At 32.9% G+C, this 16946-nt stretch overlaps 1 protein-coding gene and 1 long non-coding RNA gene across 2 annotated transcripts; both read right to left on the bottom strand.

Annotated features, from left to right (window-relative positions):
- Positions 1-166: 166 nt before the first annotated feature.
- LOC121408914 (G-protein coupled receptor GRL101-like) lies at positions 167-10952 on the bottom strand. The gene is made up of 11 exons (XM_041600632.1): positions 10887-10952; positions 10489-10560; positions 9262-9333; positions 9018-9089; positions 6544-6615; positions 5984-6055; positions 5372-5443; positions 4997-5068; positions 4508-4579; positions 3882-3953; positions 167-2842 (listed from the first exon to the last, which is right to left on the bottom strand). Exons 6-11 carry the CDS (start codon positions 6001-6003, stop codon positions 1678-1680), a joined length of 1473 nt encoding a protein of 490 aa, XP_041456566.1. The 5' UTR covers positions 6004-6055; positions 6544-6615; positions 9018-9089; positions 9262-9333; positions 10489-10560; positions 10887-10952; the 3' UTR covers positions 167-1677.
- Positions 10953-11557: 605 nt separating this feature from the next.
- Positions 11558-13995, bottom strand: LOC121409669. The gene is made up of 4 exons (XR_005969193.1): positions 13924-13995; positions 12867-12938; positions 12319-12390; positions 11558-11619 (listed from the first exon to the last, which is right to left on the bottom strand). It is a non-coding gene; the product is annotated as an uncharacterized LOC121409669 (long non-coding RNA).
- Between the last annotated feature and the right edge of the window lie 2951 nt (positions 13996-16946).

Below are 16946 nucleotides of genomic sequence, written 5' to 3'. Positions count from 1 at the left end.
TTGTTTGTATATTACTTGGTTTTAATTGTTTGTATTATTGGTGGCAGCATTTTATAAGACTTCAATGTTCTTCCTAGCTGTCTCCACATTCTATTTTATTGCATATATATTTTTACCTTGTAATTGTTTTTAATTTTGAATGAAAGAAATTGAAATTGAATTGAATAACATTAAAAAATAGTAATACTACTATAAAAGAAATGTTTCATGATCATTTTAAAATGGAAAATACATGCAACAATTATCTTATTACATAAATCATGGTACTATTAGCTACATGTATAAATCATGTCGCTCACTCAATAAAAATAACGTCTTAGTCAAGATAGATACTAACAATAAATGCCTTTATAATTACGCCGTGCAATCAATGGGCATGCAAATATAGACTAATTCTGTTGCAAATATATACAAAGTAATTTACGACATCATTACAAACAAATAATTTCATATGCTGATATACAAACGAAGATTCACAAAGACATTTCAGTAATATAAATTACAGCCAGATCAGCTGATGTAAAACGAAGATTATATTATCAGTTTAGGATACTTAATCTTTTCTGGCGATTAATCAATATTCCCTGCATGTCTCAGAATCAGAAAATAGCAGAAATCATTTTACGTAAACCATACCACTACCTTATCCATTTACAGTTCTACATGTCAAGTTTTTGTGCATCACATTCATCAAAGACAAAGAAAATGAAACCCAAGTCACATCTTATCTTTATCTCGAAAATAAATAAGTATTAATTTTAACATCATACTTGCAATACATATGCATTTGAATTCTATACGAATGTGTCATTATGATGCCGAATTGTCGATTGGAACAATTCCTTTAAATAATAGAATTAAAATGTTTTCTTGGGGTAGGCATAATTCTTTACTAATTATCCCCTAATTCCACAAATATCCCCCCCTCATTCACTCCAGTGTATTTAACAAATGATATGGTTTTTGTATGATGAAATATACGACCATACTTTAAAGTAAATGTCATCGTACAATTCCTTAATGAATTCATTCATTCTTTCATGATGCAGCGAGTGTATCCTTTTCATTTATTCCAAACGTAGGAATTTCTACTAACAGTAGAAATTATCATTTAGATGATTTAAGCAAATAACGTTTATGTCTTGAAAAGTGTGGGGTGATGATGGTACAGTCCCTCCTCCGATCCGAAAAGTGGGGATATGTCTCCATCCCTTTTGAATTCAACTAGTTAGTGACTTAGTTGTGACCTACTGACCTTGTTGTACATTTTACGCCAATTGTAAGTAAAAAGATGACAAATCTTATGGAATTAATTAAAAAAAAGAAAATCCGGTTAAGGTAAATTATCAGCACTGACTTGGCCATCTGTAAACCATGTAATTTGTGCACACCTATTATGAAAAATAGATCCCAAACAAGCGGTTAACTATTACACTTTCATGTACGCTATTTTTAGAATTTCTAATCATGATTGATTTTATTAAAAATTTCGCAAATATTTCATTTTTTTTATATATTTCCTAATAATTAGGTATTTGCTTTAACACAAATTTTCATTGGTAATTAGTCGATATTTTTACAATTCAAATGTAAGGTTTAGTAGCTTACTTGTATTTTCTCTCCGAGTTCATCCCTTTCTTCCACATACATTGCTACTCTTGTATTCTACAATGCCAATTAATTTACATTTGAGCTGTTTGATCCTAAGCGACTCAAATGCAACCCATTTCCATCCTTGCTTAACCGAGTAGAACGGGTCTGAAGAGAATCATGGGTTTTCAGTTTAGTTTTATTACCTTCAAGGTAGTTAATGAAGGTATACAGGACTGGATTGATAGAGGAGTTGATTGGGATGATGAAAATTACAGTCCAAGCATATAAGGAGGTCGGGAGAACGACGAGTCCGGTTTGCGTCAAGATACCCAAAACTATGATGGGCATCCAACAAGCGAAGTCAGTCCCAACAATAAACGCCATCTTTCGGGCGATCTGGATTTCGCGATTTCTGTTCGTCGAGTTCCGGATGGACTCCGACGAGCGTTTGACGGTCACAAACATCACGACGTAGCAAATGAGGATGATCAGGAAAAGTGCCATGTTCAAACCGATGAAGGTTACGATTGAGAATACCCAGACATTCCTGCTGTCGTAATCGGTAACCACGTACTTTACAATGTATTCGGAAGTCAGCGCCTCGTCCCAGACAATGTCCAGTCTGCCAGTCTCTCCGAGTTCTACATGTAGCGGTAAACCGATGCAGACATCGGATAGTCCATAGAACCCGGGTACGTTATATCCGACAAGGAATGGAACCGAGCTAAACAAGAGAGTGAAGAACCATATGAATACGACGGCGAAGCTGGCAGCTTTGGTAGTCATCTTGAATTTACCAAAGGGATAAACAATGTTGATGTACCTATCCAGGGTGATTAGGGTCAGTGTGAACACGGACAGTTCGCTCGAGAAAAATGCAAGAAATGAGGATAATTTACAAGGGAAGGATTCTCTCCAGAGCGGGGCACTTAGGAAATATAGTCTATTGAAATAAACATCAGCAGATGTTATAATGATCATATAAACCCCCATCAGGGAGTCTGCGACGGCTAGGTTCATTGTGAGGATGTTCTGGACAGTCTTGCGCTGTTTCTGGGTGGCGCGCAGAAATAAGACGAACACATTGCCACATAGAGAAGAGAGGCCGATGATCCAACCGGCAAATCGCAGGACGGTACTTGGGTACAAGCTTCCGCAGGTGTCCAGGGGACTGGGTGGAGAAGTCCTGGCACAGGTGACGTTTTCAGAATGACTGAGAAGACAACAGAGGCGGTTGTCAGATGTAGACCTGTCAGAAGTAGATAAACAATAGGAAACCAGAATCGATTAAATGTCAGCTTAAGTGGATGATTCATATTATGCCTGTACCAATGTCAAACAAGAATCTGTAGATATGTATTTCTCAAGTGGTCTTTCTCAGCTTTTGGGGAAAAATAATTATTCCTTTCATAGACGTTGCTTGTAGATAGGCAGGGAATGGAACCGTGGAAGTTAACTATCTTGAATACGTTTGTATTGTATATTTTTTAGCCTAACATGGTAAACATTTATTGTTTGGGTTTATCATTTAATTTCTACTCTTCTGTATAATATTGCTCTATCCCATTGCTAATAAGCACTTCAAGTCTACATAGATAATTGAATTATTACTATTATTATTTTTATTGTAATGTAAGTGGATACAATCTAATATATATTTCTTAGATTCCAAGTTACTCAAAGCTAAAGAATAAATAACAAACCCAGGTATCATAAAAAAATAGAATACTCAGACCTCGAAAGAACATACCCCAAAATGTGATGCTTCAACAAAAATCTTAGTCAAAAATCAGATACCCATGGGAACAAAATATTTGAACTTGAATATATTCTCATCATGACCAATGCTTTTGTAGTTGCTTCCTTTTCTGATTTCCCATACTGTTCATTTGCCTACCTCACTTGCCCATTTTATTTCCAGCCTTAATTTAGACTGATTCTCAATGGTAACAAATTGCCTACTACATTATATTTGTACTCCCACAGGAATGTGTATTTTCTGTATCATTTCGTCTATGTTTTCATGTACAATCATTTTAACTCAATGTGAAAACGATTTCTTAAACGCACAATAAAATGTATTCAATTCAATGACCCACGGTGTCGGTGTGGCAAAGAAATCTCGATACACACAAGGAACAGTGTCAAAATCCTATCAATCGTGTAATTTTAATTACATATCAATAATTTAAAAAAAATATCAAAATATCGCAACTTTTAACAAACAATTACCACTTTAACAAATTGTATACAAATGAATATTCCATGTCTCCTACACGAAAACTTACAGAGCTTTGAGTCCAGTTAGATCGTTCATGATTTCGTAGGAAATTGTGTCTAAATCAAGATCCAGTAGAAATCTGAAGAAAACAGAATACAATAGAGTGGTATTGATCTACTTTTCATATTTTATATCAAACAACATTTCATGCTGAAAAATATATATATTAATTCATAATTCACATTTCATGTTAATCTTGTTAGCTTAACAAAATATAGTTTACTTTATGTTTATATGAAATTCCTTCCGATTACTTTTTTCAAACATGTTCACACATTGGTACTAATGATGGCAATAAGGGATTAAGAATATCATGAGATCGGAAAATTTGTTGTAAAATCAAAATATCATGTAAGTTCATAGTGTACTTTTAAGAAGTATGCTCTCGATTTCTAAGAGTAAAAAATATACTACGTATGTCATTTGTATGATTTTCCCCACTGGGTCCTATTGCATAAAAAACTTTTGCCATAGAAAACTCTGGCAAATAAACAAAACTCTGGCAATACAGTTATGCCATTGACACTTAACACATCGAGAAACTCTGGCAAAAAAATATGCAACTCGCTTTTGGTGTTGATACACATTTTGTTTGAATTGATAATTAAAGATAAAAACAAGAACAATACTCACAGATAGAGTAGGTTACTCAGATTTGCAAATGATTCAGCTTCGATACTCTTGATCTTGTTGTATCCCAAGTCTCTGTGCAAATAAACATGTCGAAATAAAACCGAGATGTTTACATTTGGCAGCACCATTCATCCAGTCTCCTCTTTACATTGTTATTTTCATCAGTTTCATTGTTGTAGTTTGTTTTGCTTTCATCATCATCACAAATCTTGTCATTAGCATCGTCATCTCCTTAGTGATCACGCTTTTTATCATATTAATGTTATTATTATCACTTCATATTTTAAACAGAAATTATATTTAGGAAGTGTTTCATTTCGTGTACTATACCATTATGATATTGATGGTCGCTATCGAGTATAGTATTTGGAAAACAGTCTACTTGTCAATACACGTTGCATCTTTACTTTAATAAGAACAGTGATTCATGGCATTTAGTGCATTTTTACAGTAAGAAATGTTATTCTGCTTAGATAGAAAGGCACTTACAAATATTCCAAGTTTTCCTGTCCCAGAAACGCACCATTTTGCAAATATGTGATTGAATTGGATGATATATTCCTGGAATAAAAAATATGATAAAAAGGGTAAGTTTTCGAAATTAAGCAACAAAATATTGTTCCAGAATATGAGATGTAAAAGAGGGCGTTGAAAGAACGATATTACAATCTAGAACTATTATTGATGTGTGTGTTGGAGTCATTTTTTATCATACAAACAGAAGTTTAAAAAAGCAAAGAAAACAACTATACACCTAAAAAAGTTATTTCAATTGGACCTACACCGAATCAACACTCCCCAGTGCTTACGTTACACAAACATTCATCCTCACACTTCTCATACAAATTAGATGGGCACACTTACAAAGTTGTAAGGCGAGACAGGTTGATGAATGCTTTATCTGGTATTTCAGTAATGTTGTTATTTTGCAACAATCTGAAACAAAATAAACAACAAACACGTATATCATCGTGGTGTACAATAAGGTATCAGCAAGAAGAATTGGCGAGACAACATTAATTATTTTTAATGTTTACAATACGTCGTTACAAAAGGTCAACTTTTTTCATTAAAGGCCAATAGAATTATAACTTTTAAATATACAAAGAATAATAGTATAATATGCTTAATTTATCACCTTTCATCTTTCTTGCAACTCCCTATCTTCCGAAAAAGAACATCCAAGGATGCTGACAAAATTAAGAAAGAGATCGACTCGCCTCCTCTAGAGGTGTTCGTGTTAAAATACTTGTTACGATGAGGAAAAGATCAAAATACAACAACTGCAATCATTATGATAGACTTTGGCCAAACTAAAGCAACATATACATTTTTATCAGTAAAGACGAGATAGAATTTGTGAAATATAGAATAGGATGTGATTTCTATTGTGATCGAATCCATCATTATTTTTGTATGGCCTTTCAAATTTTTAAAGAATTTTATCATAAATATTAACTTTTTAAGAAAACTTACAGGACTCTCAATGTCTTCATTTCAGAAAAAGCTCCTTCCGGAATAACGTCAATATTATTATCTTGCAGGTATCTGACAAGAGGTATATATGAAGAATGGAAATCATATCAATATGAAGATAATTTTATACAGTACAATATTTTTGCTACTGGTCATTTAGTATTCTGGTCATCTTGTAAGCAAAAAAAACAACGAAATGGTAGGATAGTATAATTTCCATGTAGACCTATAATTGATTTCATCTCTAAAACTGACATTTACTGGTCTAAATTTAGAGTGTAATTAAATTATTTAATTATCTGCTTTCAATTTATTTCATGTTAAGTTGTCTTTTTTAAAGACTAAGGAATATCATCATGAGATGAAAAGGAAGTAAAGAAATCGAGTATCATCGCTTCTATGTTGCTATTTGAAAAGTACTGGAGTGTGGAGGAATTGTAACTTCGGAAACTATATAATAAAGTCAGGATATTCAAAATCTGAAATCATAATAAGGTATGAGAGAATTCTGATAGATCTTATTTAATCTGAACACATTAGAAAATTACATGTTAACTTACAAATAAAATAGGTTGTGTAAATCTTTAAAAATGATCTCTGGTAATATCTTGATCCTGTTGTTCTTCAAATCGCTGTGAAAAAAAGATGAACAATGTTCTTTTTTAAATTAATTTAAAGGGAGTAATGGTGATTGCAATGGCGAATGAATTCTGCTCAAACCATGTCCTGTAGGCTGCATGAAAACATGTATGAACATTTGTGAGACATTAATTAAATAAATTATGGGGAATTTAGTATCTCTATTCGAGAGGTACGCAATTCCAAGGTCACAACATTGATCTACGAGAACAAGAAGAGTCTACGGTCAAACACAGCGCTATGATCAAGAGCCTCTACGCCCGGTTTAACGACAGTCATGTTTGACGACATTTCAACTCAAAAGCAGCGACCCTGTTGCACCCCAAATTGTCACCACTGACAAGTGAGCGACAATTTGTGCAAAAACTGACACCACAAATTGTCACCCCTGCACGAAGTGTCGCCTAAGACAATTTATGGAGGAGGGGACACCACACATTGTCGCCCCATTTCACCTAACACTTAATTTACTTTTCTCCATGAACACACACACAAAGGGTAATGCAGAGTTCGTAAGAAACTGTGTATGTTGTGAGGGTGTATGTATGTGTGTTAATTAGTAACACTGTGAGTGAAACTGATGATGGTATCTCACGTTTGAGACGGATTTTGGACCACTTTTAAACGGTTTTGAGACGATTTTAAAACTTGTCGCAAAGACGTCTTCTGAGGCCCCATGACATTTCATTAGTCTTGGGAATCTCAAAATCGTCTCAAAATAGTCTCAAAATCTGTCTCAGAAACGTCTCCAATAGTTTTTGCCTTCACGAATACGATAGTTTTCGATTCCACCGCAGAGACGGTTCCAATATTTTTTTCATAAATTGCCATTTGGCCTAAACCCACTTTGACTAATGTCTTTTCCATCTCATATCACATAGTCTGATTCCATTTTGTCTCTAACCAGTCGGTCTAATTACCTTTTGATCTATGTAGCACTTCGCCTATTCACATTTCATCCAATGACCACTCCGTTTATTGTCCATTTGACCTATCACCACTTGGTCGCTCTCAGTAAAAAACTGGTAAATATTCATTTGGGCATTACACGAAAATGCAATTAGACCATTTGGCTATTAGACGAATTGGTCATAAGACCAAAAGAGAATGAGACCAAGTATATATTACACCAAATTTTTGAATTATTAGCAGACCAAATGGGTTAAGCCCATATGTTAGTAGACAAACCGAGGACTAGTCCAAATGTTATTAGGCCGAGTGGATAAAAACCGAATTTTCCACGGGATCTGCTGATGTTCTCTATATTAGCCTCCCCAAAGGGAGATTGCCAGTTGGTCTAAACCCAATTTGACTAATGGCCGTTTAGCCTCATCCTATACATGGTCTAATACCACTTCGTCTACAACTTAGTTTACCTCATGGTCTAATTGTCATTTTGCCTATTTCCATTCCGTCTCATTTCCGTTTGGTCTAATTTCTTTTTGGTCTAGTATCTAATTGGTCTAACACCAATTAGTCAATTCCTGTAACAGACTGGAAATACTTATTTGGGATTTAGACGAAAAGACGATTAGACCACTTGGCTATTCGACGATTTGGCAATTATGCCGAGTGGTCATGAGACCAAGCAAGAATTCGACCAAGTCCTATACATTAGACCGAGTGGAAGTTAGACCAAACTTGTTACTCGAGAAAATGGGTTTAGCTCATATGGTGTTAGACGATCAGAGAGTTTGAACAACTGCTACTGCTAGACCAAGTGGAAACCCCCCCCAAAAAAAAAAAATAATAATAATAAATAAATGAAATAATAATGATAAATAAGTAGATTAAATTAAGAAAAATTATTAATGAAATAATAACAATTATGATAATACACACACCCACGCACACGAACACCCTCACACACACACACAAACACACACTTATCACAAAAAACGACACACACCAAGACAAGACGCGCATACACTACACACACACCAGACTGGTGGTTGAAGACAATTGTGTAATGGGCGAAAATGTGTGGTTCTAGGTTTCTTTTTGCCGACACAAATCGGTACAATATGCTCAAAAATTGAGACCGGCACGTGCAGCACAAATTGTCGCGAGGCGAAAATTTGGGAAGGGGGGACAATTGTGGTGTCAGTTTTTTTCACAAATTGTCGCGGGTTGATAATTAGTGGTGCAACAGACCCTGAAATTTCTGTCAAGAATATATCTACATATACATAAATTTTGTATTTTTTTATGTTAATTCAAACTTATTCATTCCAAAGAACAACAATACACATACTGCATTCAATCACTGAAAGTATTTTAAACAAGGTGGTCAGCCTGCTTTTAATGTTTGTGAGTCTTACCGTTTGTCTAACGTGAAACTGAAAAAACTAACTTTTCCTGCGGTTAAATATATGTTAAATATTTGTCTACTTACAGTAGATCCAATGCAAACAGATCAGAGAATGCAGCCCGTGATATGACTTCGATGTTGTTATAAGAAAGATCTCTGTAACGCATTATAAATAAGAAATTAATTATGAGCTGTTATATCAGGACAAAAATGAAAGATATATATATATATGAATATTGATATGCATTCATGTATACAAGTTAGATGCGAAAACATGTAAAGAAATGTACTAAAATTCATCTTTGTTATCAATTTAAAGAACACTTACAAGTAAAAAAGGAAAGATAATCCATACAAGGTTCTATCAGTAATAACCTCAAGCAGATTGTCATGGAGATCACTGTTGATGAAAGTAACAAAAAACGGTAATCAAATTTATATAAATTACATTAAATGAATCGAAAGAGAATGAAATATTGTTTGCTAAAAATGAGATAATCTATAGGTTTCCTCGGTGTAATGTCTTTACCTTAAGAAATATCTTGTGATGAGAAACAGCAGTCCTATGACTGCCAGTCGTTATTTGAAAACAAACTAGTCAGAATACATGTTCGCTGGGTGTAATATATGTATAGCCATTTATTCCCATATTTTCTAGTAAGAAATCAATTTGTTCTAGTCGACTTTGACTAGAACGTTTGATAATAACTCTTGACTTGCATGCATAAAGAAAATTATGTAAATTTAACGAATAGGATAAAATAAAATCAAAATCGGACGAGGAATAAGAAAGATATGACATTTCAAAGTTTTGCATTATTTTCGTGAAACGCTTGAATGCATGTCCGCATCCAGCGAACGAGCTCATGATATCATATCCACATAGATATTCCTTTGTTTTCAATTGTATCATTTTTATTCAATGTGTGCTCTACAAAATAATGTAAAAGTGTGGCTGACAACTGATTTAGTTCGGAAAATTGTTCTTGAAACTTGTTTTGTTTCAAAGGAGTTATGTTTTACACACACATATGTACTAATGATGATTTACAATAAAATAAGGATCAGTAAAATGGGGACAATGACATCATCAGAAAATCAATATTTATATTACCGTTTTCCAAAAATATCGGCTAACGTTAAAATCTAAAAATGATTTTTTTTGTCAGAATTGAAAAGGAACTTCATGCATAATCGATAGAACAAGGAAAATGTATATTACAATAATCAAGACAACTATTCAAACAGGTTTGAAATGTAGGAGGCTGCTCAGAAAGCTTGTAGAGTGCATCCTCCTACTAAAATATTCGCATAATATAAACAGTAAAACAGAAACAAGACACATGGTGAGAATATGAGCATAAATCCAGTAAAATGTAAAGTTAAAGAAAAGGAAAGAAAGATGCATGTAGGTATTTACATGCATTTCAATAATACAACATCAAATAGTGAATTACATGAATGGCGTCTCAATTGAGCGTTTAAGTTATTTTGCAACGCCCTATAAAGTGAAGGAAAAGTGTGATTTAATATATGATATTCTTGACATACTTACAGATAGAAAAGAAGGAATAAGTTACTGAATGTGTCATCTGGAATCCATCTTATTCGATTTTCCTGTAGATATCTAGCAATGTAGACAACGATGAATTAGATACTTGTCTTACTTTGTTCCCCATTTTATGTATTTTGTCAAAGAAGACATTTTTTTCTCATTCATGGAGTAAATGAATAATCAATGTTTTGGGTATTTGTACATGATAATTTCTTATTTGGTTGCACACACATATCGTATTGAATAACCGAAAAGGTAAAATGATATAAAAAAAATTAACTAATTGGTAAGAAAAAAAGTAATCATTTACGTACCGTTACACTAGATATTGAAATAATAACTACATTCCATCTTCACGTGCGTCAATTTATGTATTCCTTATGCCCAAATATACTCACAAGTAATTCAAACTGTATGTTTTTATGAAGATGTCTGTTGGTATGGTTTCAATCAGGTTTCCATCCAAGTTCCTATAAATCAAACAAACAGATTTAAAAATAAATATAAAGACATTTTTAAAAACACAGATTATCATTATGCATCCGATTTAGGAATGATCACATCCTTTTCCATGCTATATGAAATGTATACAGTTTGGTAACCCTTAGCTTAATGCATTGTTACCCATACCCGCAATGCGTGTTTAGGTTAAAGATGGGTGACGGGCGGGTAGATCGAAATATCGGGGTCAAGATTATCCAAGAAAAAAAATAGGAGAAATACATATTAATCAAAGTGCAATGTGTAGTCCACTCCAGCTTTTTGGACTGATTTACAGATCAGCAAGTTTACAAATAACACACATTTGGGAAAAATTAAGAGAGAAAGCAATATACACGTATATACTAACTCTGGATAAAGAGGGAAAGTCCGGTATTAAAAATCATCAGAGTTTTGACCTACCATCTTGGGTCTAAGAACAATGATTTTTATAAGTCTTACAAATCTGTGAATGCACAAAAGTGCATCTTTAAACAAGAAAAAGCGCCAATAAGCTAATGCTGTAAACCAATATTTTTCACCTTCATCGTGTTCATGGAATCATGTTTTTTCACTTACAAATGTTGCAGGTTGTGAAGTCCCTCAAAAGAATTTGTTGATACACTCGTTATTCCTGCCCCGTTTAGTTCTCTGTAAAATATATCAGATTCGACGCAAAAATAAAACAAAGTGGAATGCTATGCTATATTACACAATGAAAGAAATTATCCTGTTTTTATATTTGCAAAAGAATAACAAATCCAACAATTGAAATACTGTCATCTCAATATCTTCATATTGACTATTACATTCACGAAAAAAATTGAGCGCCAATATATATTTAATAGTCGCTCGCTAGGTGTTTTTCTTTAAGATTTATTAATGTAAAATTAGTTTTCCTGGAAAATTTCCATTTGAAAAACAATAAATTGCCCTGAGGATTTCTCGATGAGTAAACCATTATAATACATCTATGAATAGCACTGTAAGGACACTGTGTGTAGAACAATTTGGTTCTCGGTAACAGCAAAGATATCATGTGATTAGAAAAATCTTTTCATCGATATTGTTGAGGTATTTCCCATATCTATTTGATCAAATTAAGAACAAGTAAGGATCTAAAAGTTGATTTGCCAATACAGATTACGCCGTCTTCCTAGTCAACGGGAGCACATATCTTGAGGGTCGGGTGAAGGTAGGCTACCTAGGTAATATCAATTGTAACTATCAATGTTTGTATACATTTTTATTTGTATTTTAATTTTCAGCAAGAGATGCCATGCTCAACTTCCTACTTTAAACACAAAGGTGGTTGCCGTGAGGAATAAAATAAATATCTGTTTCACTTACAACCAAACCAAGTTGTCCAACTCAGAAAAGGTTCCATCGGGAATGGAAGAAATGTTGTTGTTTGTAATGTATCTGTAATCAAAGTATAAGACAATCCGCATCTATCAAACGCTTATCGGGTTATCTATCACTTAAGTGACCATTATTATCCTCATAATTCACAATACAATATGCAATATACAAACAAGTTCATCTTCTATAAAGTATGAATTTGTAAATTTGTATACACCTTAACTCGGCAAATATTTCTATTTTCCGATCTACGCCAATATAACTTTGTTGGATTAACAATTACCAGATGTTCTCGTTGCATGAAACTGTTAAGGTTTCTTTTCCATCATTTTTTGGGGTTGTTTTTTTTTTGTTGTGTTATTGAAACAAAAATAAAGTTACCTAAATGGAAAAAATTACCATATTGGGAGTATGTATACATCTAGACCTAGACCAATTCGTTAAATTATTTTGTATTCAATCAGCATCAGCCTAGTCAGGAATATAAAATATTTAATCAAATCTTTGAAATAATTTAATTGAAATTTCATACTTACAGATACAAAAGGTTGCTCAGTCCGGAAAAGGTATCAGGAAAAATCGTCGTTATATTGTTATCATTCAGGTCTCTATGAGTAAAAATTTAAAACATGTAAAATGGTTTCCTTCAGGGGAAAAAAGGGAATGCAAAAGCTTTTTTCAATTTTGTTCAAAACGATTTATTTTATCAAACAATGTTAAGCCTTTTATCCAATTAGTTTTAAAATAAATTGCAAAAATGAGAGACAATTCAGTGAAAGCAACATGGGTTCCTTTTTTCTTTAAATCCACTAAAAATTACAAAAAAACACTCTTGAATACAATAGGTTTTTTAAGGAATTGTAATATGGCTATCAGATCAATGAAAGTAAAAACGAACTTCATTTTATAAAACGCTACTGTACAGAAAAGATCACTTCTTGAATGCAGTAAGATTTTAAAGAAATTGCAGAATGGCACAGGAGTCACTGAACTTAAGTAAAGTTCAAATGTCAAACTTATAAAAAAATTCAAAACATAAAAAAAATTAAAGATGATTTATAATACATATTTTTCAAATAGAAATAATGGGTAGCTGTGGAAAACAGAAATACAATGTTTAATTTTTCAGCTGTAGAAAAGTATTACTATCACTTATCCGATATCCTCTTAAGAAGATTATTGCTTGTGTACGTAATTATCACAAGTTTACACAAAACATTTCAGTAATCTATATTTAATGTGTTTACAAAGTACCAGTATTAGGGAGGAGTTAGGTTTAATAATAATAAAATAATACATGAGATTTCCATCTTGATAAGATGTTCAAGGCGCCACAGAGCAGAACAACAACACGGTTGTATTCCCACAAATACAGTCACGCCAACGGAACAAGCTATAAAACGACCGATTATATGTCAAGGGAAATAACGTTATCATCACTTTGGTCGATCTGACGTATGTTTCACAGGTGTCACTGTGCCATAATCTTCCATGAATTATTATGCACTATCATTGACATATTGAATAGAATATATGCGCAGTGTTCTCTTTGAATGAAACAACAAAATAGGAATAAAAATACTCAATACTCACAGCCATTCGAGATTCTTCATTCCATAAAATGCACCAGCGGGTAGCACTTCAATAAACGTTTTATTCAAATACCTTCAAAGTAGAGAATATAATGTTAGACATGGTAAACATCTGGTTACCTCAAACCGAGATAATAGCTTAAAAGTTAGGTAATTATTATTACTAAGTTGATTGCATAAATCATATCATGGGCTTATCGATACACAAGTAAACTATACTTCACATTAAAGCAATATTAACATAATTATTATGTTCACGTCAAATGAACAACATGTAGACTTTACGATATTTTTCTTAGAAAATGATAATCCCAGGAATATATAACTTGTATTGTTTTTAAAAACCCACCTGAAGCTTTAGTGAAGGATCATTAATGTGAATTACATCATTCGGATATTATCTAGCTTGCCAATCTTTCTAAAGTGTAGTGGCTATAATTTGTCGGCGGTCTATCACTTGTGAAAATGGGATTTCGTTTGTATTAGATATCTAGCAATCACAGTTTCTAGGTAAGTTTTTTTTACCTTTAAAATGTCCATATGATCACTTATCCAGCATATAATCAGAAAACTAGAGACATAATTATATTCTGAAACTTGATTCCATTCCATGCTGGGGATTGGTTTGGTAAAAAAAAAGATACGATACCTTTTGGATCGGGCACCCGATCAAACTTGACAAATCATATGTAGATTTTCATTACAAATCACCAAATCTATCCACTTAAAGTCAACTTTTTCCATTTTCATCATAGAACAAACTGTTTTAGAGCATTAACATTTATATAAACAATATATCTTAATTAAACTTGGAAAAGTAGCACACACCTTGGGATTTATACCGAAATGAATATACTATAATAATTTTTTTTAATAATATAATCCAGATCTTACAAATTTTTGACATTCCTTTGACGATCTAAAATGATTTGTCTCGTCATGTTTTCGGACTTGTAGTCTTCGAGCCCCCTGCGAGAAAGGCAATTGCATCGAAATATAGTTAGTATCTTTGAACTTAAAGGGGAATGAAAGCTCTGGAACAAGTAGGCTTCTGTCAAAACAGAAATATCAAAGAATAAGAACAAAGAAAGTTTGAGAAAAATGGGACAATAATTGGGAAAGTTATGAGCATTTGAATACTGCAGTCACAAATGCTATGGACATCCTCCCATTGGAAATGCGACAAGGATGTGTGATGTCACACGTAAACAACTTTCCACTTGATGGACTATAAAATACCCCCAAAATGTCTCTTGCTTTTTCTTATGGTGGTACAAACTCTTTAAAATTCATGATGTATTCTTTAAAAATATGTATTACATGCCCTCCTATAAAAAGAATACATGATCTACTGATAAATATAATAAGGGAGGCATTTTAAGTGAAATATATACTAAAAGTAATGGGGAGAGTACTGTTGTTCACAAGTGACATCACACATCTTTGTCGCATTGTCAATATGAGGATCTTCATAGCATTAGTGATCGCAATATTCAAATGCTCATATCTTTCTCATTATTTGTCTGATTTTTCTCAAACTTTCATTGATATGTTTCTTTGATTTTTTTTTTCACACAAGCTATCTTGTTCCGAAGGTTTCATTCTCCTTTAAAAACGTCATGATTACAGCTTCCAGTAATATGATTAGTGACAGTATTTGGGAATAATAACTTGAAAATAAAAAAACACGTAGCATTGTCAAACATTTTTGTTATCATTATTATTATTATTATTATAACTATTATTATGTGAGATGTTAACATTCTTTCAAATTATAATTCAAAGGAGAATGGAAAATATTAGCAAAACCATTTTTATTCAAGTATCAACAGATCAAGTTTTAAACGCAATGTTTCTGGAGTAGTACATGTATATCTCATGGCCCTGGAATTGGTATGACATTCTTTATTAAACAATTTCGGATAGCATTGTACAGGCCATGATATTGAAGAAAGTTTATTTATATCCATTTTCTAATCCACGAAGTTTTTATTGACGTGGAGTGCATACAAATATAAGTAAATTTAACCCCTCTATAACTATACAGTTGTTTCCTACTTATTTTATCAGGTTTTCCTGCCATTTAAATTCCTACAAGCATCGTCAAACATCATACATTATTTCAAATATTGGTTTCGGAAAAAAATAAATTCAGGAAATTCAACATTGGTATTAAAGATGATTTCATAATGTTTAAATTTCCTAGGAAGTCAATAATTAACTTTATTTTGATAATTGTGATCAAACTGTGTGTGATGATTCTACTGTAAATCTTTAACATGTTTAATCACGTAACATGGAAGCTTCATTTCCTGCCAATCCGTATCATCAAAGTTGTTACTATAATAATTCTAAGGTTTGATATATTCGTAATTTCATCCAAAGTTGTAAGGGTGCACTTCAAATCCTGTGCTGAATTAAGAAGGTATCATCTGCATAAACTGTAACACTGTATTGTTTTCCCATTAATGCGCATTCCCACAAAAGTGTCAGAGTATCGAATTGATTAAATAAATCTATTGCATCAAAGATGGGACTGAAGAGTGACAGGAAATCAATATACATGTATTATACGCTATAAACTAAATAGCTACATTCGATCTACAAAGTACGTTGTCAGTTGTATTATTTTTATCATTTACTCACATGCATTCTATTGCAGCAGATTTATGCACCGATGGTCTTTGGGGTATGCAAAATAGTCCTATAGATTAAACGAGAATCAATAAATAACTTATGCAGGGCTAGCTACGACATTCAATCTAATAACATGTAAGGTGAAAACTCGTAGAAGTATATACACATTTGTCATACCATGTCATACTGGACCATGTTGGTATCGCCATGAATGGACTGATCAGTCCAGTGGGGCGAACGTTGTCATTAGAGCCAAAAATAAACGTTAAATTTCAGGAATGTATTTCTGATCTTGAAATTAACAGTCAGCTAAGGTATTGATAACTACATCAGGCATACAAATAGAAGATTAACCTATTTATTCCGGATTCCCATATGCATCACCTG

Source organism: Lytechinus variegatus, chromosome 2 (assembly GCF_018143015.1).
Source record: "Lytechinus variegatus isolate NC3 chromosome 2, Lvar_3.0, whole genome shotgun sequence".
NCBI lineage: Eukaryota > Metazoa > Echinodermata > Echinoidea > Temnopleuroida > Toxopneustidae > Lytechinus > Lytechinus variegatus.
Note: the sequence above shows the minus strand (reverse complement) of the source record. Positions and strands in the feature narration are given on the sequence as shown.

Bases quoted from the DNA above. Each gene is read 5' to 3' on its own strand.
- LOC121408914 (XM_041600632.1), bottom strand. From the start codon at position 6,003: ATGAAGACATTGAGAGTCCT. The intron at 5,444-5,983 runs GTAAGTTTTCTT...ATTTTGTTTCAG, and splicing joins ATGAAGACATTGAGAGTCCT to ATTGTTGCAAAATAACAACA. The intron at 2,843-3,881 runs GTAAGTTTTCGT...TACTTCTGACAG, and splicing joins CTAACTGGACTCAAAGCTCT to GTCTACATCTGACAACCGCC.